At 36.7% G+C, this 27672-nt stretch overlaps 1 protein-coding gene across 1 annotated transcript in view; it reads left to right on the forward strand.

The window, feature by feature from the left end:
* Zbbx (zinc finger B-box domain containing) overlaps nt 1-13848 on the forward strand; it is a 92260-nt gene extending 78412 nt beyond the window's left edge. Inside the window, exons 17-19 of the mRNA XM_035451339.1 lie at nt 1967-2224; nt 10632-10764; nt 13722-13848. Coding sequence (XP_035307230.1) covers nt 1967-2224; nt 10632-10764; nt 13722-13848 — 518 coding nt within the window. The remainder of the gene's footprint in view (nt 1-1966; nt 2225-10631; nt 10765-13721) is intronic.
* Nucleotides 13849-27672: the final 13824 nt, after the last annotated feature.

A 27672-nucleotide genomic window follows, 5' to 3' on the forward strand; every position in this document is an offset into this window, starting at 1 on the left:
CTGTTGATTGCCTTTCTTCAGAATTTTTTTTTTTGCACATGGTCACAAAAGTGTCAGAGACTTACTTTATAATTGCAATTTGCAAATCATTGTTAAAGTTGGTTTCTTCAATGTTCATTAAAATCAGTGTTCTCTGTGTGTTAGCTTAATGAGGTTTAATTAAGTATTTACATGTTGGATCCAAAGGCTTATGAGAGTATTCACTATACTCAATATAGAATAAAAAGTTGAGTAACAAGGGAAGACAAACTGATTCTTTATTTTACACAGGGTAACTTTCAAAGTTGCTTTCTTTTAACTTGTAATTTTCCCTTTTATTCTGTATACTGACATATTGCTGGGATCTGTTCAGTCAATTATGAATTTTATGACAATGTCAGTTGCATATACCAAAACTTTTATGAAAAGTTCATTTGTTTAAAGAGGTTACAAATTTACATTTTATATTATTATGTTTGATTTGAAAATACTCCTATAAATTAGAAGGTACCCAAAAGCAATGCACTTGTCTTGTGAATTCTTATACACTATAGAATTTAAAGCATCACCTGTCTCCCTGAGACAAAATGTTCAGATGTTGAAGAAACCAACTGAGCTACCTCTAAAATGAACCAAGAAAAAACTCTGGTTGACCAGTGGGAGACAGTAGTCCCCTGACTGGGTCTGTCTTTCTGGGACCACTGCACTGAAGGGCCAGTAAGCAGCACCATAGAAGGGATCCAGATTTACAAAGCTCACATGAACTCTCATTTTCTTTTTCACATACTATCCTGTTTGGGACCAGCAGGTTGTTCTTCAGTGACAGGCTCCTAAGAGGGAGAAACAGGGATGTGATGATAAAGAACATGAGAAAGGGGGGACCAGGAGGTCTTGCTCAAACTGATGACTTACACCAACCATGTTTATGGAGTACAGCATCATACAGTTTTCATGAAAAGCAAAAATTGGGACAAAGTCTGCAAAATACCATAATAAAATGGGAAGAACTATGTTCTCAGGATCCAAAACTATAGCTCCCCTAAGGCACTAGCCTCAGGCCATTTCTGGCATTGCCAAACAAACATGTACCTGGTTTTAGACAAGGAACTAAGTTCCTTCTCCATACACCAGGACCTCAGGGAATGCCCTGGACTAGCCTAACCCTTAACAGTAGCCTATTTGTCTTCATATTTAAAAATAAATAATAAAATTCTGGTAAGTTAGTTCTCTATGAGTAAACCCTGTTTATTCTATGTTTCCTCTTTTCAAGGTACAATGTGGTAATTTTCTAGAACTTAAGGAACATGTAAGGGCATCAGCTGTTGAATAGACTAGAAAAGAGAAAGTGTGCTATAGTGTTTTGAAGCTGACTGGTCAGATGCATATTTTCCTTTAGTTGCTATTAAAATTAGGTTCTCTTTTTCCCAAGTACTGAAAAATGACTCAGAGGAGTTCTTTATGTCACTGTGAAAGTAACTTGAGATTAATTGATTTCAGATAGCTCAAATAAATGGCAGTACAAAGCCACCAGTATTATTGGATACTTTGTGTCCAGGAGGATAGTAATTTGTATGGTTAATTCACACTGGGAGGTGAGGTACAGTAAGTAGATGGTTCAGTTAGTAAAGTGCTTGTCTTCTAAGCACAAGGACCTTAGTATGAACCCTAGAACCCCCCTAAAACAAAAACATCAGGCATGATGGTGTGTGTGGACCTGTTTCTCCAGGCCTGTGTGTTGGGATGGTGGCTATAAGAACAGCACTGGGTGTCACTAGCCAAACACTGAACCCTAACTGTTAAACCTAAGCCAATGGGAGAATTTCTTTCAAATGAGTTGGATGGTGTCCCTGATGGTGAGAACTCCAGTCTCCATCAACATGTGTGCATGTTTGTGTGCATTTGCACATACCCATGCATGAACACACTAAATTGAACCAACAAATACACACTTGGGATCTTAAAGCAGTTGATTGTTTTCTTCTTATAGGCCAGAAAACACGGAGACCTTCAACAGTGAACTTGCCTGTGTCCAACTCTGCTCGAAAAGGTTCCAGCTGCTGTTTGTCCTCTTGTCCCCGTTCAAGGAGTGCAGCTGCTCATTCCCTATCCAGAGCTGCTTCTGAAATCTCAGAAATTGAGTACATTGATGTCACGGACCAGAACGAGCCTCTCTTAGATTACACGGAAGATCAACAAACCTTAGACAGTTTGGAGAAAGAATTGAAAGTGCTGAGAAATCTTTCTGGTAAATGATAGATTTTACTTACAAAATGTCAACTCTGTTCTCTGCTTCAGTCTTTACACATTGCTCTCTACAACAAGCAAATGAAAGAGGCATTCCCTTCCCATGTGTCTATTTCCTTAGATATCACCAACTCTACACAAAAATACTTATAAAATAGGTGGTTTCTGAACCCACAGAAAAGCCAGTCCTCCTCAATGTAATACATGCTCAAAATTTGACATATGAATCTTCTTATTTGCAGCCAGCATGACTCCATGCATAAATCCACGTGACTAAAATTGACAAATATAATTTGATCCTGGAGACACACATGGTGGAATTCCCAAGTTTGTCTCCTTATCTATGCAGTGGTGTATGTATGTGTATACTAACATTCACAAATAACATGTAATGAAAAACTAGTTTAAGAAAGAAAATCTTTTTTTTTTTAATCTTTCCTTTGAGTGCAATGAAGGATTAATGTCTTCATCTTTGTGAAATTCTCTGTCCAGCATCCTTATGGGCAAATCGAGCTGTTAGGTTTCTTAAAGCAGTCTTTCCCAATCTTAAACATATGCATTCCCCTCCCTGGGATCTTCTTCAGATGCACACTGATTCAGTGTGTTCACACATATAACAAGTAACCAAATGGCTAGGTAACAACAGTTGGGAAAGGACTTTTACCTGCTCATTCTATTTTCAACCACAATACCTGTAAGAGTGTGACAAAGGCCCACCCTATTCTTTAACTTTGCAAGTGTCTGGCAGTAACAAAACATCAGGAGGGCAATGCTCTTACAGTCACTCACAGTTGGAAACCAACTCTAGATGCAGAGGGTGGAAAATTATCTGGGCTTTTGGGTATTCCACACTTCTCCCAACCCTGCCATTCTGGCCCATTGTGTTAGTAACCTTCTGTCTTCCTTATGAAGTTTAGACAACATTGTTTGCTTTTCTAAGAATGATCTAACTCAGTTTTGAAAACTTCAGGAAATAAGAGAAAAATGTAAACCATAAAGAAGAAAGAAAAGAAAAGAAAAAGGCCCATATTATCACAAAAGCTTACTACTCTTAAAAAAATAACACTATTAACTACAATGAGTGTTATTTTAAATATGTTTGTATCATAAGTATACAAATAATATTGAATGTTTACAATGGTGTTGCATCACTCTGACCAGGGAGTTTATTTGTATTCACCCCAGAGAGAGGAACAATTGACAGACTATAGAAGTGATACTCTCCATGTCCTGCTTGCTAAAACAGTGAGGTTAATTGGGTTTTCGGGAATATGGGTGACTTTAGTAGCTGAAATATGGTAAGGCACACCTTGGCATGAGTGAATATTTGCCCATGTTCTCTCACTGTAATTCACTGCTCAGCATGCAGGTAGCATCACTGAAGAGTCTTTTACTCCCAGGCACACCCCACCACTGCAATTCTTTCCTGCTTATAGAAAATTTGGAGAGACCTTGTGAGTCTTGTGGGATTCTGATCTTCAGTCTTGTAGCTTTCTCCTGGGTTTTGAGATTGGCTCCTCCTTCCAAAATGTAATGTTTGAAGCCTGAGATAAAAACCTACACAGAGATGGATGCACAGGTTAAAAGGAATGAGGTGATATTATAACTTAATAAAAACAGATTACAAATACTTTGCACAATACTTTAAACTGTAGTTAAGCAGGCATATAGGTTTAAGAGCTTAACAGGATAGATGTATTCATGTCAGAGAAGTATTTTCACCAGAATACTGCCTATTTATCTATATACAATGATCCTCTTTACAGGACAAACAGAGGAATATTGACAGTTATAACTTTTTTGCATGTTTCTTAACATTTAAGAAAACTGGAAGAAAACTAGAAAAATGAGAGTGTTTCTGTCTGCTTTAGTTATTTTGACTTTAAAATTAAAGTCTCTGAAATTAAAATGAAGAATCATTTATTTGTTTGCTTTATTAAATCACATGCTATTTTAGGTGATAGTAAACACATCCCAGTGAGTTATGGTATCTTATCTTGTCAATATTTCCCTCTGGTTTCTTTCTTGGTCAAGATTCCAGTGGATTAAGTTCCCTGTCGTAACTGAAAGGCCTATTTTCAATTATTTTGAGACAGTTTGGTAAAGATATTCTTGAAAATTTCTTTCTTTTGAGTGTCTTCCATATTTCTTTATATATTGTGTGTTCTTGGGTATATGTACGATGTGGAGAGAAAGAGAAGGGCTTGTATGCCATGGCAAGTGTAGAGGTCAGATGACAACCTTGCAAAGTCATGCCCCTAATTACACCTTTACTTAGGTTCTCCAGCTCAACCCAACTCAGATTTCCTGACTTGCTGAGCAAGCGCTCCAGCCAGAGATGCAGCTAGCTAGGCCACATAGTATGTATGTCGTGACTAATCACTTAAATATATGGAATGAATAGATCTGAACTTTGTCTCCTTTGCACAATAGCAGACATATCCTCACAGTCTTCTGTCCCTGTTTTTCCACTGAGGTTTTTGTTTGGTTGAAGCTAATAGTTCTGATGTTTCTCCCTGCAAGGTGGGGAGGGGGGCGCTATGTTGCTGTTACCTGAAGTGGCTCCCGTTTAGAATTCCCTGAGATCTTTATATTTAAACACATACCATCTTAGAATAGTAGCCTGGTGTCTTTTCTTTTAAACCTTTCACAGGGACTTTCCTGACTCTGGATTCTGGTGTGACATAATCTGATGCAACCTCACCATTTCTTCCTCACACTTTTTTCCTGTGTAACACGAACAATAAAAACCCAGCCACAGATATTGGAGTTCAAGCTGAAGATCAGAGAAGCAAAGTGCAATGTCACTAGCTCTTACTTCTACCTCAGACCAAAATGTGTGTTCCTGTCTCCGCTAATCCCCAGAGTACAGGGCTCTCTATCAAACCTCAGACTGCAGTCCTCTGAGTTCCTGTCTCCTCCTGATTTATATTACTCTCTGCTCAGCCAAGTCACTACTGTTTCCACCTGCCTAGTACTGGGGTTAAAGGCATGTGATCCCAAGTGCTGAGATCCTTTGTGTGACCTGTCTTTCTTTTAGATTGGATTACTTTCATGTAGCTCAGTGTGGTCTTGCAAGAACAGAGATCCATCTGCCTTTGTCTCCTGAATCCTGGGATTAAAAATGTGTACCACCACTGCCTGGCCTCTATGGCTAGCTAGTCTGGTGCTGGGATTAAATGTGTGTATCACCACTGCCTGGCTCTATGGCTGTGACTAGCTTTGCATTTTGATCTTTAGTTGCTTTATTAGACCGTTTACAATATATCACCACGTTCCTGGACGAGTATGATAAACTTTCTTTGCCTAGCTGTTTTATTTTTTTCATACACAGTATTTTAATCATATTTCTCCTAGGCCCATGGCCTATCTCATCTCATGTTCTTGGCCACTTAGTGATGACCAGAAAGATTCTATTTCAGTACTCTTTCAGTGACAGCCTTCCTTCCAGACTATAAAATAATTTCCATATTTTCAGAAAAAAATGCTTTTGTATCTTTGAATTGTTTTTCTGATACTGTCTGCTTTTTCCTACAGGGAACCTATTTTCTTTAGTTGGATCTTCAACAGTGTATTTCCAATATGTCCTTCAGGTACTGTATTAGCTAGCCTTCTCCCAGTGGCTTTCTTCCAACAGAATATCCAAGAATCTGATCATTGTTCAGTCCTCAAGATTGAGTGTAGCAGCTGGTCTGCAGAATATGTAAGAATCTTAAGGAAATAGACTCTAATGCTAGTGAAGGAATGGACTTGTTATTGAGAATGGGACAGCAGGCAAAGGATGAGAGAGAGCTCTCTTCTTCTATAACATTTATATGGACAGCCACCAGAAGATGTGGCCCACGCTTCAATATGGTAGATATCCCTATAGCAAATTACCCAATCAAGGAAAATCCCTCATAGCTGTACCCAGCTGCTTGAGTGTTGGACACATCCAGATTTGTCAAGTTAAGAGCCAAGAATAGACATCATGGTTGCTTTACTTTGTTTTATTTCCACTTGTAATTGTTGTTCTTTCTCTTTTTCTTTCTTTCCTTCTTTCTTTTTGGTTTGTTTCTTTTTGTTTTTTTGTTTGTTTGTTTGTTTTTCAAGACATGGTTTCTCTGTGTAGCTTTGGAGCCTATCTTGGCACTCGCTATGGAGACCAGGCTGGCCTCGAACTCACAGAGATCTGCCTGCCTCTGCCCCCTGATTGCTGGGGTTAAAGGCATGCACCACCAATGCCTGGCTTGCTCTGCTTTCTTGAAGCTTAAATTCTATCAGAATTTTAAAAACTAGTTCTATAATGGTATTGCTTTAACTTTTTTGATATTATTGATGAAACTACAGAAATAATTTCAAACTTTTAGAAAATTTGTAAAAGAATAGAAGAAAAATGTTAAAAGCTTCTGCATATGTGTATGCTCTGAGACAGAGAAGACGAGAAGATGGGGAAGAAGAAAGGAAGACAGAGAGAGATGTCTTACTCTGTTCTCTCTGAGAGAGAGCAGTGTAAGACAGTACATTTTGTATTTTATACTTTTTAAAATTTATTCATTTAATTCAGAAACAATGTTATGTTACATGTCAATGCCAGTTCCCTCTCCCTCCCATCCTTCCCTGCCCCCCCCAAATCCTCTATTCCCCTCCATCCACTCCCCAGGGAGGGTGAGGCCTTCCATGGGGCATTATAAAAGTCTGTCACATCATTTGGAGCAAGGCCTAGGCTGTCCTCAGTGTATCTGGGCTGAGAGAGTATCCCTCCATAGGGAAGGGGCTCCCCAAATCCATTTGTGCACTAGGGATAAATACTGGTTTCACTGTCAGAGGACCCATAGACTGCCCAGGCCTCATAATTGACACCTACATTCAGGAAGCTTGATTCAGTCCAATGCTGGTTCCCCAGCTTTACAACTGGGTTCTGTGTTTTCTGTCAGCTGTTTCTGTGGGTTTCCCCAGCATGGTCTTGACACCCTTGTTCATCTGTTCTCCCTCTGTACAACTGAATTCCAGGAGTTTGGCTCAGTGCTTAGTTTTGGGTATCTGCCTCTACTTCCATCAGCTACTGCATAAAGGCTCTAGGATGGCATTTAAGGTAGTCATCAATCTCATTATAGGGAAAGGACATTTAAGGTAGCCTCTCCACTATTGCTTAGATTCTTAGTTGGGGTCATCCTTGTGTGGATGTCTGGTTATTTCCCTAGTATGAAATTTCTCTTTAAACTTATAATGGCTCCCTCTATTCAGGTATCTCTTTTCTTGCTCTCCTCAGTCTTCCTGATCCCTCATGTTCTCCTCCCTCCACTCCTAATTTTCTCAGGAGTTCTTGTCCTTTCCCTTTTTCCAGGGGACCATGTATGTGTCTCTCAGGGGTCCTTAATATTTCCTAGCTTCGATGGAAGTGTGGATTTTCGGCTGGTAATCCTTTGCTCTATGTATAAAATCCATATGAGAGAGTACATACCCTGCTTGTTTTTCTGTGACTGGGTTACCTCACTCAGTATGGTTTCTTCCAGTTACTTCCATTTGCTTGTGAATTTCAAGATTTCATTGTTTTTTCCTCGTAATAATACTCCATTATGTAAATGTACCAACAAATCTCCAACACAGTTTTTGTATATTTTAGATCCATTTGAAAGTTAGTTACAAACATTGTGACTTTACCAGAGATCATTGTCAGTATGTACCTCCCTCAACAAGAACACCTCTTAGACATGTGTGCTGTCATGCTCAAAGTCAATCAGTTAACATGATGATGTTTCTATGTTCCCCAGGACATGTTTAACAGTACTGTCCTGATACTTTTGTTAGAGAGCACTGATTTTCTGATGTCATATGCAATTGAGAAACCCTGTCTTGAAAAAACAAACAAACAAACACTCCAAAAAACAAGAACAAAAGTTTGATTTTGTTATTTCTTTGCCACAAGGGATTTATGTGGAATGTTCTTATGATCTTAACGCGTGTTTTATGTCAAATTAATTTTTTAGTTAATAATATTATTGGCACCAGGTCTTTCCATATAGCCCCTCCTGGTCTGAAGATATGTAGGCAGTCCAGTCATTATTATAACCCAGGATATTCTTCCTTGCCTCTTCCTCCAATTCTCTAGTGTTGGGGTTTCAGGCATATAGTACAATGTATGGCTTAGGGCTAATCTTTCATTTAGTGTTGCATCATAGCACTGATTCATGGGTTCTTTTGCATTGCCATAGCTAGTCTTTTTGCACCACCTTTTATATGTGACTTTGTGCTTTTCTTGATCATCTGGAGATGAAGGATATCTGAAACCATCTGATTTGGAGTGATTCCAGTCTTTTGTTTGCTACTGCTGTCTCAAGTTGAGTGTTGTCCTTTTAGGTCAAAGGCAGATTGGGGGAGAAGAAAACAGTTCAAACCTAATAATTAGATATTGTAGCATTGACACTTGAGATAAAGGACCTTAGGTCTAGGACCAATATTCATTGTATAGTGAAGGACTATTTTTCTGTAGATCCTCATTTTTCTAATCTAATAAGCAAGGGTTGTGGTATTTCTTTTTAATATAACCCAAATTTATAGGAGTTCTGTTTCATAGTAAATCTTATCAACAGTCCTCAAATATAAATGAGATTAGGTGACTCTGTCTGATTGCTTTGGGATTGTGGGGGAAGAACTTCATCTCAAACTTAATTTATCTAAGTGTATCATAATTTGAAAATCACTGAACTAAATAATTTTTAGGAAGTTTCAATCTGTAAATATATTGAGGTCTGTCTTTCAGTGGGAACAATGTAATTTAGTTTCAGTGGGGAAATCTGCTTCCTCAAAAACTCAGTTACTATTAAACATCAAAAACTAAATATTTTTAAGATTAGAATGAGCATACTGTGTGTGTAGTGTTTATTCCTTCCAACTAGGAAATTAACTGTTTGACATTTTTGTAAAAGAAAAGAGAACAGCACCAAGTAATGCTGACAGCCTATGTAGTCATCATACTTAGAAGGCATAATAGGCTGGGGATGTGGCTCAGTTGATAGAGTGTAATGATAATTCATAATGTCCCAGTGATTGATAGTCGGGTTAAAGCTTCAAGTTGAAGATCAGAAAAGCAAAGCAGCTGGCCACTAGTTCTTACCTCTACCTCAAGCAGAATGGATTGGTCCTGTCTCCAGGAGCTCTCAACAAGCCTCAGACTGTAATTTTTGCTCAGCATATCTGGAGAATGAATGCCTCTCTGAGACCTTGCTTCTGTTTTATATACTTCCCTAATGTTAGGATTAAAGGTGTGACTCTATGATTCTCTTTTAGACTGATTCACTCTTGTGTAGATCTGCATGGCCTTGGATTGACAGAGATCCTTCTATCGTTTAATCCTGAGTCCAAGGATTAAAGGTGTGGCTGCTGGGATTAGTGTTTGCCTGGTTTCTATGGCTAGTGGCTGACTTTGCTTTTCTGAATCCTCAGTCAAGCTTTAATAAACCATAAATAATATATCACTAAAGTAGAGAGATAACATACACAAAACTCTGGATTCTAACTCTAGTACCTCATAAACAGTACATAGTGACTTACATCTGTAATCATCATATTCAGCTGGTTCAAGGTAATCCTTTACTACATATGGAGTCATCCTTGGCTATGTAGACACTGTATTAAAAAAGAAAATTGCATTAATGTCAGAAAGAACTCATTGAGAACTCTCATAAGAATATTTATTTCCATACTTCGAATTATAGTAGTTTGTATAAAGATAAATATGCTTAACAATCATGGTTTTTCTTAGTTGGTTTGCTTTGTTTGCTTGTTCATGCAGTATTTGTCTACACCTAGGCCATCAAACCACAGACCAGCAGTACGAAAAGGTAGAAGACTTAAGGCTTACCTCCTCTCTCCTTTCTTCAAATACAAAGGACCATGTTTCCTAAGCAAAGAAGACAGGAAAGAAAGAAAACATTGCAGAACAAACAAGCACATGATTAATAAAGTATCTAATGTACAGGCAATCTGAGAACTGCATATTAATCTAGCACTACAGGGAATTACTCATTTCATTTTGAATTTTGTGGATTGTCAGAATATTTGACATATTTCACAAGTAGTATGTATGTTTCAAAAATCAGTATGAATATGGTGACTTGACGCCATGCCTTTGTTTATTTCCCTTCTTTCCCCACTTTCTTTTTTTCTTCTTTCCTTTTGGTGATAATTATTGGACCCAGGGCTTTGCACATGCAAAACAAATCCTGTACCCCTTACCGTGCGCTTCATGGAATCTCAGACCACACTTGACCATCCCACAAGCATTAAGAAATTGTTGGGTTTTGACACATCTGTGTTGACCATATTTGTGTTGTTTGTCATTCATTCTGGGTAAATTCCAGAACCATTTAATGTTCATATCTTCCTTGAATGTGTGTATTAGTGATACATGTATTAACATGTTTCAGAGCCTTCAGAAAAACTTCAGAGTCAACCCTCAGATGAGTTACAGACCTTCACCCACTATTCTCGGAAAGCCAGTCAGATGCCTGAAGACCTTCAGATGTCTTCTGATAGTGATCCTTGTGACATTGAGATCACGTAAGTTGAACCTACATCTTCCCATAGAAAGATGGCACATAGAAGAATCAGATGAGTTCCAATCAATTTTCTTCATTATATAAGAAAATTTTCCCACTTGTTTGAAATTTATGACCATTTTTATTTTTGTACAATGTTTGTATCTTTTGCTGACCTAGTATTGTGATTTAATAAATAAGCTTATAAAAGTTTTACTTTAATTTGAAGACATTTCTCTCCTATATAGTGTGGCATTAATGGAGGACAAAGGAAACAACAGTCACACTTGTATAATACTGAAAAGCACTTGTCTTATTTGAATTAGTTAATATGATACATTTCCATAGTTCACATTAATAGATTCTTACCAAATGTAAAAATGAAAGACTAGATTATTGAAAAGATTTTCCCCTTAAAATTGATTGTAGACATTTACCAGGATTTTAATTTGCACAATTTTAGTCTTCTTTTGGAATAGGGATCTTTTAAGAGATATAAAGGTCAAATTGACACATGTTCAGCAAAGCAATGAATTTGTCTATTGGCGATCTTGGCAGTTTTAAAGGAGGATTCCTCCTTTTGAAATAAGAAAATAAATTCAAAATAAAATTCTCTCTAATATTAAGTCCCTTGCATTGGCTTGAAGTTTAATGCTCAACTCAAAGGGAATTAAGAATTTATAACTCAGTCTTTCTGAAAGTGAAAACCTTTGACTAAGTTCTTGAACTTTTTGTATTTCAATGCAAATAATACTTCAACAAAATGAATGGTATGAAAGTATTATTTTTCCCCAAAATGTTACTAAAACTGAACTAAATCTATGTGTTCTCATTTTCATTTCACAAAAGAATTTTAATCCTAAAAATATAGAGGGATACATGATGTAAAGCAGGATTTACAACTAAAAGGGATACACAATAACCATATGTTCCTTCAATTCTCTTTCCAACTCATTCACCGATAAGTTCATGCACTGCTGATTTATTTTATCATTTTTTTTATTTGAATTAGAAACAAGATTGATTTACATGACAATCCCAGTTCCCCTCTCCCTCCCTTCCTCCCATACCACCTCCCCAGCTAAAACCTTACCTACCACATATCCTTTCTTCTAATCTTCACCTGACTCAAACTTTCTGCTCCCTCATGACCTCTGCATCCTTCCTCTTCTTCCCTTCTCATTCTCGTAGCTTCCTCCCCACTCTTCCCATGCTCCCAATTTGCTCAGGGGATCGTGACCTTTTCCCCTTCTCCAGGGAACAATGTTTGCCTCTTTAGGGTCCTCCTTGTTTACTAGTTTCTCTGGAAGTGTGGATTGTAGGCTGGTAATCCTTTACTGTATGTCTAAAATCCACATATGAGTGAGTACATATAATGTTTGTCATTTTGTGATTGGGTTACCTCACTCAGAATAATTTCTTCTACTTCCATACATTTTTCCTGCAAATTTCAAGATTCCACTGTTTTTTTCCTCTGAGTAGTACTCCATTGTGTAAATGTATCACATTTTCTCTATCCATTCTTCAGCTGAGGGGCATCTAGGCTGCTTCCAGTTTCTGGCTGTTACAAATAGTGCTGCTATGAACATCGTTCAATGGATGTCCTTGTTCTATGAATGTGCTTCTTTTGGGTATATGCCTAAGAGTGGAATTGCTGGATCTTGTGGTAGACTCATTCCCATTTTCTTGAGGAGTCGCCATACTGATTTCCAAAGTGGCTGTACAAGTTGGCACTCCCACCAGCAGTGAAGAAGTGTTCCTCTTTCTCCACATCCTCTCCAGCATGAACTGTCATTGGTGTTTTTGATTTTAGCCATTCTGACAGGAGTAAGATGGTATCTCAGAGTTGTTTTGATTTGCATTTCCCTGATGGCTAAGGATGTTGAATATTCTTTTATGTGTCTTTCAGCCATTTTAGATTTCTCTATTGAGAATTGTCTATTTAGTTCTGTACCCCACTTTTAATTGGATTGTTTGGTGTTTTGGAGACTAGCTTCTTGAGTTCTTTGTATATATTGGAGATCAGCCCTCTGTCAGATGGGGGGTTGGTGAATATCTTTTACCAGTCTGTGGGCTACCGTTTTGTCTTGCTGACTGTCTCCTTTGCCTTACAGAAGCTTCTCAGTTTCAGGAGGTCCCATTTATCAATTGTTAATCTCAGTGTTTGTACTACTGTTGTTATGTTTAGGAAGGGGTCTCCTGTACCAATTAATTCAAGGGTATTTCCCACTTGATCTTCTAATACGTTCAGTGATACACTGCTGATTTCACCTGCTGTGGATTTCATAAAATAATATGTAAAGGTGTCTTGTCTATCATAGTGTAAGCATTTTATATTTACTGTCATACATAGGATGGGCATCATGGTAACTTTGGACCAAAATATCTGAATGTCACAGGCAATTCTATTCTCCCTAGCTATGTTTATTTCTAAATTAGAGACACCCACGTGTTATAGCTTTGGGCAGTCCACACCCACCTCCAGATAAAATACCAAACAAAACAAATCTCACACAAACAAAAACCAGGCAAGTAATTAGTGTCATTGAATTTTATCTTTGGTTTATCTTGAGTGACTATCCATATAGTCCTAATTTACTGTACACAAAGGAGTGATTTATCTGAATGCCTATTCATTAGGATTCTTTTAAGCAGCCAATATCTTGATTGATGTTCTTCACAATGACCCTGAGGCTCTGTAGACTTTAGAAGTGCCTTCTAAATCATCAGGGAAGGACACTATTTGAGCCCATAAATTTCTTCTCCCTTTGGTATAATTGTAGCTTTGTTTCTTGGAAGCCGGAAGGTGATGAGACTTTGTCATTATGAGGAGACTTAGTGTATCCTAGGAGCATGTAACTTACTACCCTATTCAGCCTACTTCCAATGACTTCAACATATACAGTATTGATCATAAGACAAATGAAAGAGGAAACTTGGTGCCATATACTGTGCATTGATCTTCTAATGCATTTTCAGCTCTTCTGGAAGAAATACCGAAATGCAGTCTTTGCTGTCACTTGGTGACTACAGTACAGATGAGGAAGAGGAAGAATTTCTTGACAAGCAACATGTCTCTGCATTACCATGGGCGAAGAATGTATAGCAGTTCATTACTTCTCCATTTTGTACCCAGAATAAACCAAACACTGAGTGATTAACTTTTCCAGGTGTTGGAGATTATTAGTGTTTCAAATGTTTGAAAACTAGTAAGGGCTAGTGATGTTAAAAGCTTATGGTTCATTTCTTCCAAGATGCCATATTGTATTTCAAAAACTCATCTATATTACAGATGACACTGGTCATGGGCAAATTTATGTCAATGAAACTTACCATAGGGCAGAACACTATTATGTTTAAGCTAATTAATGTTTCTCATTTAATTATATTTGATAATTATGTCAAAAAAGTATATTTTCTATGGCCATGTTCTCATAGCATCATTCATTGAACTTAAAATTACAGTGCTTTTATCTGTGAATTTTTTTTGACAATGAATAAAGTTCCTCTAAATGGAAACTTCTAAAGGGGAAAAATAAGATCTAAAATAAAGTGGCTATAATATTTTTTTTTAGTTCCAGTATATTTTTAAAATGAGGCCTCAAAGCATCTTAGTTTGGGATGATCAATGAATTTAGAGATTTCATGTGCCAGCTTGGCTAGACTGCAGTGCTCACACATTATTACAGATGTTTCGGGGAGGCCAGTTTTGATGAGAATAACAGTTTCATCACTAAGATATGTATAAAGCATATTATTCTGGACAATGTGGGTGGGCCTTAAACATAAGTCTTTAAGAATAAACAATTTCCTCTAAAGGAGATAAATTTCTGCCTTAGGGCAAAAGCCTTCCTAGTTCTTCTTTAGTTCTCCAACCTTCCCACCTGCAATTTGAAGTTCACAACACAACTATGGGAAGTGATCTCCCCCCTTGCACACTCACACATGAAGTTTCACCGCCATATATATGGTTCCTATGTGTAAGGTAGTTCTGCTAGGATATTCACTTAAGAGAGCAGAGCAGGACCCAGCTGTATCAGCTTTCTCTTGGAGAGGAGCAGGATTGCAGGGAGACAATCTCTTCCCCCGACCAGTTACAGATATCTCCTGACTTCCAGATGAGTCAGGATATCTTTCCCTTCTTCTCAGATTCAAGTGTCACAAGAATTTCTGACAAGTCAGAATAGCTTCCCTCCAGATCTGTCACTCTAAGTCTCTAGACAACCCTAATATAGCCTGTAATCTATTGTCTGTTTCTTGCTGGTGTTCCCTAGTTCTAGTTGTTGAAGTTTGTGGCTGTTAGAGATTTTATATAATATTACAATCAACATATTGAAGAAATGGCAAGGAAAGACATGGAGGGTAGTATAGTGCTTGACACTTTTCGTCCTTTTCCCCTTGTTACAACTGGTTCCCTTGATCTTTGAAGTTTATTGATTTGAGAAAAATTTCCTCGCTATTTGGTTGTATTTCTATTAAATATATCTACTTGTTCATGTTTGTTCATTTTTTTGATGTGTTATTGGATTTTGCTTTTATTTTAAAAATACTAAGAATTTTTACATCTGAATTTATCTGAGAAATTGGTCTATAATTCTCTACATTGCTTGGACTTCATGAAGTTCAGTGATCTGTGGGTAACTGTGGCCTCAAAAACAAAATGGGCAGTATTTCTTCTGTTGTTATTTTTGGAATAATTTGAGGAGTATTGACATTAACCCATCCCTGAATGTCTGGTAGAATCTGCCCTAAAATCATCTAATCCCGGAATTTATTGGTTGGTAGATTTTAATTATTCCTGGAGGTTATAAGTCTGTTTAAACTGCTTATCTGATATTGATTTAACTTTGGTAAGTGGTATTAATCAAGAAAATTTCCATTTCTTTTAGATTTTCAATTTAGTACAGTACAAAGTTTTAGAGGATGTCCTTATGATTTATTGAATTTCCTCAGTGTCTGTAGTTAGGTCCCCATTTTAATTTTCATCTTTATTTTTTTTAATTTAGAAATTTAAAGGATGTCCTTTTGTTTCAATGGATATCCTCAGTGTCTATTGTTATATACTTATTTTGTTGATTTTAACAAATAAGGAACTGTTTCATTATTATTTTCATTGCATTGTTTTGTTTCTTTCCATCATATTCACTTCAGCTCCAAGTTTATTTCTTGCCATCAACTCCTTTTGGGTATGATTTTTTTCTTTGTGTTCTAGAGCTTTGAGTTGTGATGTTAATTTTCTAATATAAGATCTCTCCAGATTTTATAATATAGACATTTAGTACTATGAACTTGCCTCTTTGAACTATCCTTCTTTTGTTCCTTACCTTTGGTTATGTTGTTTTTCATTTTTATTATGTTCTAGAAAGTAATTTTTTTTCTGTCTTGACCACTTTTTCATTCAGGAGTGAGTTATTCAGTTTCCATGAGTTTGTAACCTTTCTGTTGTTGTTGATATCCACATTTAACCCATAGTTATGATCATATATTGTTTATGACTTATTAAAGCCACTGGAGATCAAAATATCAAAGCAGCCATACTAGGTAGCCATAGAAGCCAGGCAGTGCTGGCACATACATTTAATCTTAGGACTTAGGAGACAAAGGCAGATTGATCTTTTGAGTTCTAGGCTACTCGGCTACACGAGATTCAGTCAGTCTAAAAGAGAAACATAGGTGGAGAAAGGAATAAAAGGGGAAGGAGACAAACATAGCTTTTGCCACTAAGGATTTTTTGAGACAGATTTTCCATTTCAGGTTAGTACAGGTACAGTATCTCTCTCTGGATCATTATTATTCATGCAACACATAGAGGTCAGATAGGATACACAGTATCAGCCCCAGAATTTCTGTTTAGTTTTTGTATGGATGACTTGCTTATCAGTGGAAGTGGTTTGTTAAGGTCTTCCACTATCAATATAAGAGGGTCCATATGCAGTTTAAGCTGTAGTAGTGTTTCTTCCATAACCATAGGTGACCTTGTGTTAGAGATGCATAGATGTTAAGAATTGCAATATTGTCTTAGAAGAATTTTCCTTTAATGAATATGTACTATCCTTCCCTATCTCTTATTAGTTTTTGTGTGAAGTCCATTTTGTCAGATATTAAGTTGCAGCACTGCATTGTTTCTTGTGTCCATTTACTTGGATTACATTTTCCCATCATTTTCCATTCAGGTAATTTCTATACTTGATGTTAAGGTGTACTTTTTAGATGCACCAGAAGGATAGATTCTGTTTTTACATTCTTTCTGTTTGTGTCTTTTTATTCAGAAATTGATACAATTGATATAGAGTCATCAATCAGCAGTGTGTATTGATTTTTGTTAATTTTGTTGTTGAGGTGTGGATTTTACTCTCCCTCTTTTATTTGCTGGTCTAAGATTGTAGATTCTTCGTGTTTTTCTTACATATGGTTGTCGTATTTTAATTGAAGTTTTTCCCATTACTGCCTTCTATAAAGCTGGATTTGTAGATATACTTCTTAAATTTGATTCTGTCATGGAGTGTCTTTCTTTCTCTATTTATCATGATTGTGATATATAGTAATCTGGGCTGGCATCTGTGGTCTCTTAGAGTCTATTGGACATTTGTCTAGACCTTCTGGTTTTTAGAGTCTCCCTTGAAAAGTTAGGTGTTATTCTAATTAGTCTGCCTTTATATGTTAGTTGATCTTTTTCCCTTGAAGCTTTTAATATTCTTCTGTAAGTTTAGTGCTTAGATTATTATGTGCTGAGAGAATTTCTTTTCTGATCCAGTCTATTAGGTTTCTGTTATACTTCTTGTGTCTCACTTTTTAGGCTAAGGAAATTTTCTTCTATGTTTTTTGTTAAAAATGTTGTCTGTGCCTTTGATTTGGGTTTCTTCTCTTTCTTTTATGCATGTTATTCATAGATTTTATCTTTTCATAGTGTTCCAGATTTCCTGGATATTTTGTGCCTGGAAGTTTTTATATTTAACATTTTCTTTGAGAGAGTTATATATTCTTCTATCTTGTCAATGCCTGAGATTCTTTCTTCTATCTTTTGTATTCTCTTGGTGATGCTTGAATCCAATACTCTTGTTTAAAATCCTAAAAATTTCATTTCTAAATTTCCTTCAGTTCGGGTTTTTTATTGATGTTATTTCTACTTTCAAGATGTTATTTCTACTTGGACTCTCTTATTCATTCCCTTCCACTGTGTCTTTGTCCTTTCATAGATTTATTCAAGGGATTTATTCATTCCTCCTTGAGGACCTCTATCATATTCATTAAGGTGTTATCATTAAGGCTCTTATCTTATGCTTCAGCTATGCTGCATTTCTCAGGGTCCAACCTAGAAGAATTACAGGGCTCCAGAGAAGACATATTTTCCTTGACATTATTGTCTTTTTAATGCTGGAGTCTTGGCATATGGGTTTAGGATCTTTGTCATTCTATATGTTAATATCTGGTCTGGTCTTTGTTGGGTTGATGTTTTACTCATTGGTTTATGCTGCATTCTCTCATTCTTAGAGAGTGTGTTCACTGTGTATTGCCTGGAAGCGCATTCTTCTGAGTTTGTGACAGGTGTAGTAGCTATTGGGGTTTCTGGTTAGAACGTGTATTGGCTGAAAGCTGCGGAGGGGTTGAGGTGGTCCATGATTTTCAGGAAGCAGGAGCAATGCAGGATATTTCAATGGGATTGGGGTATAGAGTGAGGAGAGCCCACAGGAGAGGTCTGCTACAGATCTGGAGGTGAGGCTGCTGGGAATTCATTTGGAGGAGACTAGGGAAAGTGAAGATTTGAAACTTGCCTTCCAGCTTAGCTAGCCTACTTGCTTCTCTGGCAGGGTTGTCTGGGCCTTTGCAGGGTTTACTTGTAATTGGGAGCTAGGGTAACTGGATGAGTATTAAGGAAGGTTGGAGGACAAGATCTTCTGGATATGAGAGCGAAAGAGCAGGGAGGTCTCACCAGGTAGTCTGCTATGGAACTGGGGGCAAGTCAGAGGTCTTGGGAAGGATTGGATTGGGAGAAGCTGAGGGAAATGTGAATATCTGTTGGAAGTCTATCTGCTTGAGAAGTAATTTTTATTCTTCTTTTAACATGTCTACTTTCACAATTTCACAGACACAGCAGTGAGTCATCCCTCAAATCATCATAGTTTATGTAAAATCCCATTTGGCATCTCTCCTGCTGCCACTGGTTATCTGTGGTTTAGTATCTATAGTCAAAATATGTTTTCCCCCTTTATCTTTTAACATAGAAAAACATTCTCTTTTAGCATGTTAGCTCTGGCTTAAAATTTTTTTGACTGTCCTTTCCAGGCTTTGCCAAAAAAATACAATTTTAATGAATAAAAATAATTGTTCCTTCAGATAAGATTTCTAAAATCCCATGGTTTTCTCAGGAAATGTAAAATGGTTTCTTATTTATGTTGGAGCATTGTATCACTGCTTTTCCTTTCATGTATTCAGCCATGGTGTTAATCTTTATTGCACTGTTTTTGAAGATGCTACATTAACTTTTCCTGGAGCTACATGAACAGATGTCTGTATTCCTTAATGAAGTTCCAATGTCAAGACAAGAATAATAGTTACATCAAAGTAAAGGTTAGTGTACAAATAAGTTTAATTGTATTAACTGCAGATTAGGGATGAGGCATTACTTATACAATTTTGGTGATCTGAAAGCTTCTTCATCACAGCAAAGTTGCACACCATCATGGATGAAGATCTTATGGATCTTGCATCATGGACTTCTTCATTTTTGTCCCATTTTCCATGTTCTATTGTTGCAGAGTTCAAGACCACTGGAAAGACCACCATGACTACTAAGTTTTATCACACAAATTTTATTTAAGCTACATCTGACCACTAACTGTTGGTCAGATCTAGGACTGCAGAGACCATAGCTTGACAGAAGTCAGAAAGGGGTTTTTAAAGGCAAAAGCCACACTTACTTCATTCTTGAGGACATGTATTTTTGCACATGTGTGATAGCATCACAGGTCTTTTATAAGCAGACATTAAGCAACTGTACAGAAGCCAGAATAAGCAGTTAGCTAACCATTTTGTAACACAGGTTCCTGGGAAAGGGAAAGTGGTTGTTTGTTTTTTGTGGTCAGCATTTCTTTGAGTAGTGTAACAGACTTCACTTCTTGCAATTGTCTTAACAGATTCATATTGCTGACAGGGTTGTTCTCAAGCCTATAAGATAGTCAAAATAGGGTTACTTTAACTGCTACACTGTATACTGTAACATCTCTCAAGATCTGCAGCTGGGAGAGAGCAAGAGGAAATAAGGGTTTCAATCCCAGGTGAATGTCCTAGAAGTTCCTCCTCCCTCTTTCCACAATATCTGTTGCCATTGCTATACACCTAGATACCATTGTATTGTTCTGCTTAATTATTTACCATGATTTCTTAACACTAGACCAAGATAATCATAGTCTCTCTTCCAAGAAAGCGACTGTGTTATATCTGTAGGTAAATAGCTATACCATAATATGTTTTGTACGATATATTATCTTTATTACATAATATTTATTGTTCAGCCTAGGCTCCATACTGATTTACAGGATACCTTGGTCTACAGAGTATGACTCTGTCTTAAAACAAAACATAAACCAAAATAAAAATTAAGTTAATATCTATCATAAATGCAGCTTTCATCAAAATTTGAAATATGGAATGTGAAACCCAGAGATTACAATTTGACTTCTGAGTTATTTATTTCTGGTCAAAGTTCCAGACAGAAACAACTTAAGACAGAAGAGGTTTTTTGGTTTACAGTTTCAAAGGACCTTGTCATAACAGAAAATTCATATTGGAGTTCACAGTTCAGGGAATGTTTGAGGGCTCTCCTAGGTTCACAGTAGCAGATAGTAAAAGACAGGCATGGTATGTTTCAAAACCCATTCCAAGCTGACTGTGTCTGCCATGGAGACCTTATGCTAAAAGTTTTATCATTTCCTGTCATCAGTTGGTGACTGAGTGCTTTAACCCATGACACTTCACATGACAGACATGACAAGGCTTCTCAGTGTTGGAGAAGAGACTTCCTTATGACTTCATTTGCTCCCCATAACACACAGTTAGAAATGTTCCTAAATTCTACAGCTATTAGACTAATGAGGATATAAAAACTAAAAAGATCCTGTTTTTTTTTTTTTTTTTTTTTTTTTTTTTTTTTTTTTTTTTTTGCCTGAAGCAGATTCAATGTACTCACTAATTTTGAAGCTTAATTTTAAAATTATTTTCAAGGAGTGCTCCTAGTTCTGACTGTAGAACTGAGTGAATTCTGAATATTACAGAGGAATATAAACCATAAAAGGAACATTAAAGTTAGCATAGTATGCCTCCAGTGCCTGTTGGAAATACTCCCTGGTGATTTCACAGGAATTCTGGCCTTTGACATTTTACTATCAGGCATATCTGTTAGAGAACCCAGGCCTAAGCAGAGAAGGCTGCAAGTGAGGCACCAACACACCTAATAGCCATTCACCTCTGCCTTCTGGGGATGGGATCATTGGCAGCCTTAAGTTCACCACAGCCTAGAGATCTGTGTTAATTACTTTTCTGTTGGTTGGATAAAACATCATGGCCAAGGTAACTTATAAAAGAGAGAGTTTATGTGGGTTTATGAGAGTTCAGAGAGTCAGCAGCCATGTTGGTGAGACATCATCAGATATAAAAGTCAGAGCTGCAGCTGAGAGCTTACATTTTGAAGTAAAAGCAGAATGAGAGAGATAAAACTATAAATATTTTTATTGCTGTTTGTTTGATTGTTTTTGTTTTTCGAGACAGGGTTTATCTGTGTAGCTCTGGAGCCTATCCTGGCACTCGCTCTGGAGACCAGGCTGGCCTTGAACTCACAGAGATCTGCCTGCCTCTGCCTCCTGAGTGCTGTGATTAAAGGCATGCACCACAAAACTATAAATAGTATGAGTCTTTACACTCTCAAAGCCTGACTCCTGACTCTTACAAGACTGTATTTAGGCTGCTCCAAATAGTGTCACCAACTGAGGACCAAACATTCAAAATCAAAGACTGTGGAGGACTTCTTATTCAAACCATCACCATAACAAATATTAGCCAGACTCCACTCCCAGCCACAAAGAATGATCCCTGTCACATAGCCTAACTAGACAGTTTCCATCTTCTTACTTCAGTCACAAAGTTAGGCCACATGCCAATTAAACCTGCTTCTTATTGGTTTAAGTTCACATATGCACAGTGAAACCTTGAAAATAAATATTTCTGCTACCGTCAACCTGAGATTGATCCTCAGTCTATGTCCATCATTATTTAAGACTTTGATTTATTTATTTGTTTTTGACTAAAAGTACAACTTGGCTCAACATCTTTTTTTTTTCCAAACAGTACAGCAGTATAGATCTCTAATACTCATGTGAAACACAATTGCTTTACCACACTGGGCATCCAAAAAATGGAAACAAATTGATATTAAATTTTATTAAAGAGTTTTAGTATGATGAAGCTGCTGATGGGCACTGCACTTACTGATCTATACAGAGCACAGGCCACTGGGATCTAAACACCTGCAAGTCACTTAACACTCTGCAAAATATGTGCTGTATACAGAAATATTTGTGAATGAAAGAATGTCATGAATTAGCTTTATAATATGGCACTTAGATATTATAAGTAATTCTCTCATTCAGAAACACCAGTTTTCTGTCCCTGGTTGAGCTTTCAAAAAGACGTTAAGTAGTGCTCATCTCATGTAGGCTTGGGAATATGTTTGTTCTTGTTAGTTCTCATCATAGATCTTCTTGAGGCACTACATTTAATCCCCATCACATTTTCTTGGCTCCTTCTTTATGATTTCTCATAAAAAGAAGTTATATCCCCATTTGTAATCATTAATGAATCCATGTGATTTTGAAGATATGTTTTTTTAAAGTAGCTTATCCATTTTAATTGCTATAGTAGAATATGTGGACTAAGCAAGTATTATGTTTTCTCACTCAAATTAGGAGAAGCCCTTTCAGACTTGGCATCAGAGAATGAAAGATTGTACCAACCTCAAATGATAAGCCATCTAATGCCTTAATTTCTCCCGAGGAGAAAGAGTGTACTATATGTATAGTAAATTTAGAGAAAAACATAATATAATAATTGTGATAAAATATTACAAATAATGTATATATAGAGAAACATAGGGTGCTTCCTCAGGTCATTAAACATATTGTGAAAATAAATTGAAATGATGAATCTTTAAATACCTTTTAAGTTGAAAAGGTCTCTGCCCTGGTTATTACCACTTTGAAGGAGTTCACAAATCAGTAATTTATATTTAGCACATAAACGGTGGATCAGTGCTATACCTTCATTTCTGTTCCTGTGATAAAATATCTTGAGGAAACTACCTTATTTGGGAAAAGAGGTTTATTTTAATGAAGATTTCTAGATTTCAGTACGTCATCTCTGAGGAGACTCAGAGCAGAAACTTTGGCTAGTCACCTGACATCGGTAATCACAAGCAGAGAGAAATGCATGTATGAATACTCACTTGCTTGATTATCAGTTTGAAGCTCACTTTTGTACTCTTAGCAGAAGCCCCTGTCTAACAAGTGGTGCTTTTCACAGTAGTCTAGATCCTTACTTGCTTAAGACAACCTCCCACAGGTATGCCTACAAGTCTACCCGATGAAAACAGTACTTCATTGAGACTGCCTTTCCAGGTAATTCATGATTGTGTGAGTTCCAAAATTAAAGCTCAGCATGATAAATTAGAGAGTAAATCTAGGGCAAAATTGGTATGAATAAGCCATGCAAATCAAGACAAAACTGCTTTCATCAAGTATGGAGATTAGATTAAATGATCCAGGGTGCCAGATTTACTTTTATTTTACATAAAAATATGAACCATTGTTCTATATATTAACATGGTTTTATCACCTATATGTTAAAAATTTAAAACACTGGTCATTCCAGATTTTATAAACACTTTATGTATCATACTTTCAGAAGAGAAAAATTTTAAACCATCACTTTCATACTTCCCTGTTCCTATTTATATAGAATATTGTCTTTCATCATAATTTCCATCCCTCATTAATTTACCAGCCATATTTGCATGAAAACAACTTTTATTTCCTCAGAGTTCATCTGTGCCTGTTCTTTATCCTTTACCTAAAATCATAATTCTTTGTTAGTGACACACTGATTGTTCAGTAGGTAAATGATTATGATGTTGCAAATGAGATTATGACTTTAGCTGGGGAATAACCAGCAGGCATAAATGAATCCTCAGGAAATAAAGAACCTCCTCAGTTAATGCAAATGCCTTCCATAGTTATGGAAGAGGAGAGGCTATTCTTAACAGTCTCCATTAGGTGTCAGTTATCTTTAAAATGAAAATAATTAATTGGCTGATAAATCCTCTTTTTCAAATGCATATAATATACATTCACAGTGATGCAAACAGTTCTGAGAGGTATCTAAGTTCTTGTTTGTGGCAGAAGGAAAAATATGTGCATGCCTTTTATCAAGGATAATATACAGATATTATGTACAAATTCTTTTAAGATAAATTTTCTTTAAAGAATGACCTTTTCCCTTATCTCCAATTAACAGCCATATACATTCAGATAAATGTGAAACAGATGTTTAAGGGTAATTTCCCACTATTTCACAATTAACTCGTGTGTGTGTGTGTGTGTGTGTGTGTGTGTGTGTGTGTGTGTGTGTGTGTGTGTGTCAGTGCATGCTGAGGCCAGAGAAGGATGCTGAGCATCCTGACTATCTCTCTCCACCTTATTCTCTTGAGGCAGTCTTATTGAATTGGGGTGTCACCATTTCAAGGAGGCTGGATGGCCAATGAGCTCTAGGGACCAACTTGTCTCAATCCCTATTATTGCTGAGGTTAGAGATACAATGGAAGCTGAGCCTAGTTTTAGCTGGAGATTGAAATTCAGATATTTATACTTGCACAGCAACTGCTCTTACTCATTGAGCCACCTTTCCAATCTTGTGTTCTGCAATTAAAATGTGAGCATGAGCAGCACAGACCGTAGGTGGGCTTCCCATATAATTTTTTTTCAGAAACATTTATCATATTTGCTTCCTTCTTTGATCTGTGCCACAACCCTGGAAGAATATCTTGCAGTTAGATAATTTGAAATTGGATATAATTTCCTAAGACACACCAAATTTTAAAGTAATAAGCCTGTATATTATTGCTTAACATAGAAATTAAGTCTAATAATAGGTAGTCAGGCACTGCTATGGCAACATCTTACATGGTGCTTTCATTCTGAAGGTCATTTTATCATCCAAGACAGTGTAGATTTCCATCCATCACTATCCTAGTCTCAAGCTTCAGAAAAAGGTCAATGAAAATACCCAATTAAGCACCCATTGGCTGTCATGTCTCTTTGCTTCAAGACTTACACTGACATCTTATTAGCAAGAACTTAACTACAACTAGATGCAAAGGAAAAAGACTTGGAGTTTAATATGCTGAAGTAGTTCAGCAAACAGCTAAAGTTGTGTTACTCGGGAAGACAAGAAGAGAGGGTAGTAAGGGTAAGTGGTATCCTCAGTGCTTGTGACACTATCCCCATTACTTCTCCATAGCTGGTTGTTTTTGAACATATGAATAGTGCAGCTAGTGAAGATTGAAATATGTAATAAAAGCCAGTCTTTCACAAGTCACATTTTGAGGGACTATCTTGCATTAATCAACCTGTTTATTATATAAACCATTCTTCCTTTATTTTGATGTTTATACAAAGGCATATGATACACAAGAAAACCTAATCATTATTCAGATTAAATTTGTCACCTTCAAACTTCTGGAAATACGTTCCACATAATTTAAAAATTTAGATTTTGGGCTAATGCCCAAATCCAAGTTGCCTTGGCAAAGACTTCCTGTGCAAAGATTTAAAACCATTGTGATGTGAATGTTTGTTTTAAATGAGTATTACAATATTAAGGTATTTTGAAACTCATGATGTTAAACATGTTAAGAAGTGCACACAGAGAACAAATATAAAATAATATCGCATAGAAATGTTATATATTAGTGTAGTACAGCCAAGATTTCCAGATGGTTCTAGACATATTCTCACTGATATATTGCCATAAGCAAAGCTTAAATCCTTCCCATCACGTATAAAATGGGAGACTGTGTTTAAGCTGACTTTGGGAAAACTTAGGTATCCTTGATTTGGTGAGATGTCTGAAAGAAAACTGATTTCTCAAGAAACATACACGCCTGGATATGATTTATATGAAAGAAGCCCTTGAAAGATTAAAGAGAAAAAGTTCTATCTTCAAATTTGAGATTCCTTGCCAGAACCCCCAGATCTCTGAATCTCATTGTCATACTGGTATTCTGGCATCCACATTGTCTGGAGTTGTTGAGACAAGCAACTGGGCTTACACTTTTTACTGTAACCTCAGATTCCATAGAAGAACAGACAGAAGACAGTTCATCTGGAATTCAGTGAAATCGAATTTTTCTCAGCTTCAGGAAGGTGCTTATATGACGGATTTTCAGATTATATCTAATTTCTTCTAGCACAGATATACACAGAAGATACAAAAAATAATAGGAGTGTATAATGACAATAGAATTTCATGGAAACCTGGGAATAAGAACTGCAAAAAAAAAAAAAAAAAAAAAACCAGGCAGGTTTCAAGGGGGTGTTGGAGATTCCTGGGGTCTGAGGCATCTCTGTCATAGGACTGCTGTGGCCATGGACTCTTGGCTATCCAGGAGTAACCGGTTTCTTGGCTCAGTGGATCTGTTTCCAGCTTCTCTTCACTCCTAGTTTCTGCTTATGACCAAGGATTTAATTTATTTGGGTTTATTTCTCATTCTAACTTATAGCGTTTCTTTCACTCAAATATGACAGCTTTGTTCTTAAAAATTAGGCTTCAATCCTAAATCAAAAGTGAGTCATTGTAACCCTAACCAAGATAATTTTTTATGGCTTAGGTGTAATAAGGATCCCTTAGGAGAGGGAAGAAGAATTTGTTATAAATCATGGCCTGTATCTATCACCAGTCCCAGAGCTATCATTTATGGCAGCTTTTAAATAGTGATGTTTAGTATCTTATAGACTTCTTGATAGACTCAGGGAAAGTGCTCAGTATCAAAGGAGAAGTTTAACATTACAGAGTTATGAGTGCTATGGTAGATGTGAAGAATGGAACAGTAAATAAAAAAGATTACTAAAGGTAGATGGTAAGTCAGGATCACTCTGATTGTAGCGTAAAGTACAGTTAATGCTGTTTGTATTAAACAACCACCAACCAAAGAACATAGTGTTTGTTACTCTCCTCATCATCACTCTCTCTCTCTCTCTCATGGGATTTGGTATGGCTTTAATTCTATTCTCATGAACTGTGGCTGGAAATAAGTTAGCAGTAGTTTCATTCTTAATTTATCAATTCTTCATCCAGAAACATCTCAATATCTAGGGATGATTTTCTTTGTAGGCCATGAACTTAAACTTAATTTTCTCTGGGTAAGGAATTCTTTGCAAGTTCCAGCAGGTTTGTCAAAGACTTTGTGGCCAAAATAGCAAGTGCAACCTCGGATTGCTTGGTATAAGGGCTACATGGTTCTGGAGGAAGCTCCATCCAATCTTATACAGATACTCACTTACTGGTTCTTGAAACGGCCCTATTTCCTCCTAAATGGATGAGGAACTAATCCTTAAGCAGATGCTCCTGATTAAAATAAGAGCTGCTGGTAAGAGAACTTTCTACCAAGGTTGTGTCTCCTCTGCTCTCATACAAATGCCAATATGAAAATGAGCCATTTGTCAGTCAAGAAGTATTGTATTTGGGTTAAATGGTTTACATTCTAGGTTTTTGCATTTGGGGTAAATGGTTTACATTCTAAGTTTCAAACAATTATATTTTGACAGCATCACTCTTCTCTCAAGATTTTGGGTTTATTATAAGAACATTAAAATACATTTACTTGGTA

This window comes from Cricetulus griseus (assembly GCF_003668045.3).
Source record: "Cricetulus griseus strain 17A/GY chromosome 1 unlocalized genomic scaffold, alternate assembly CriGri-PICRH-1.0 chr1_0, whole genome shotgun sequence".
Taxonomy (NCBI): Eukaryota; Metazoa; Chordata; class Mammalia; order Rodentia; family Cricetidae; genus Cricetulus; species Cricetulus griseus.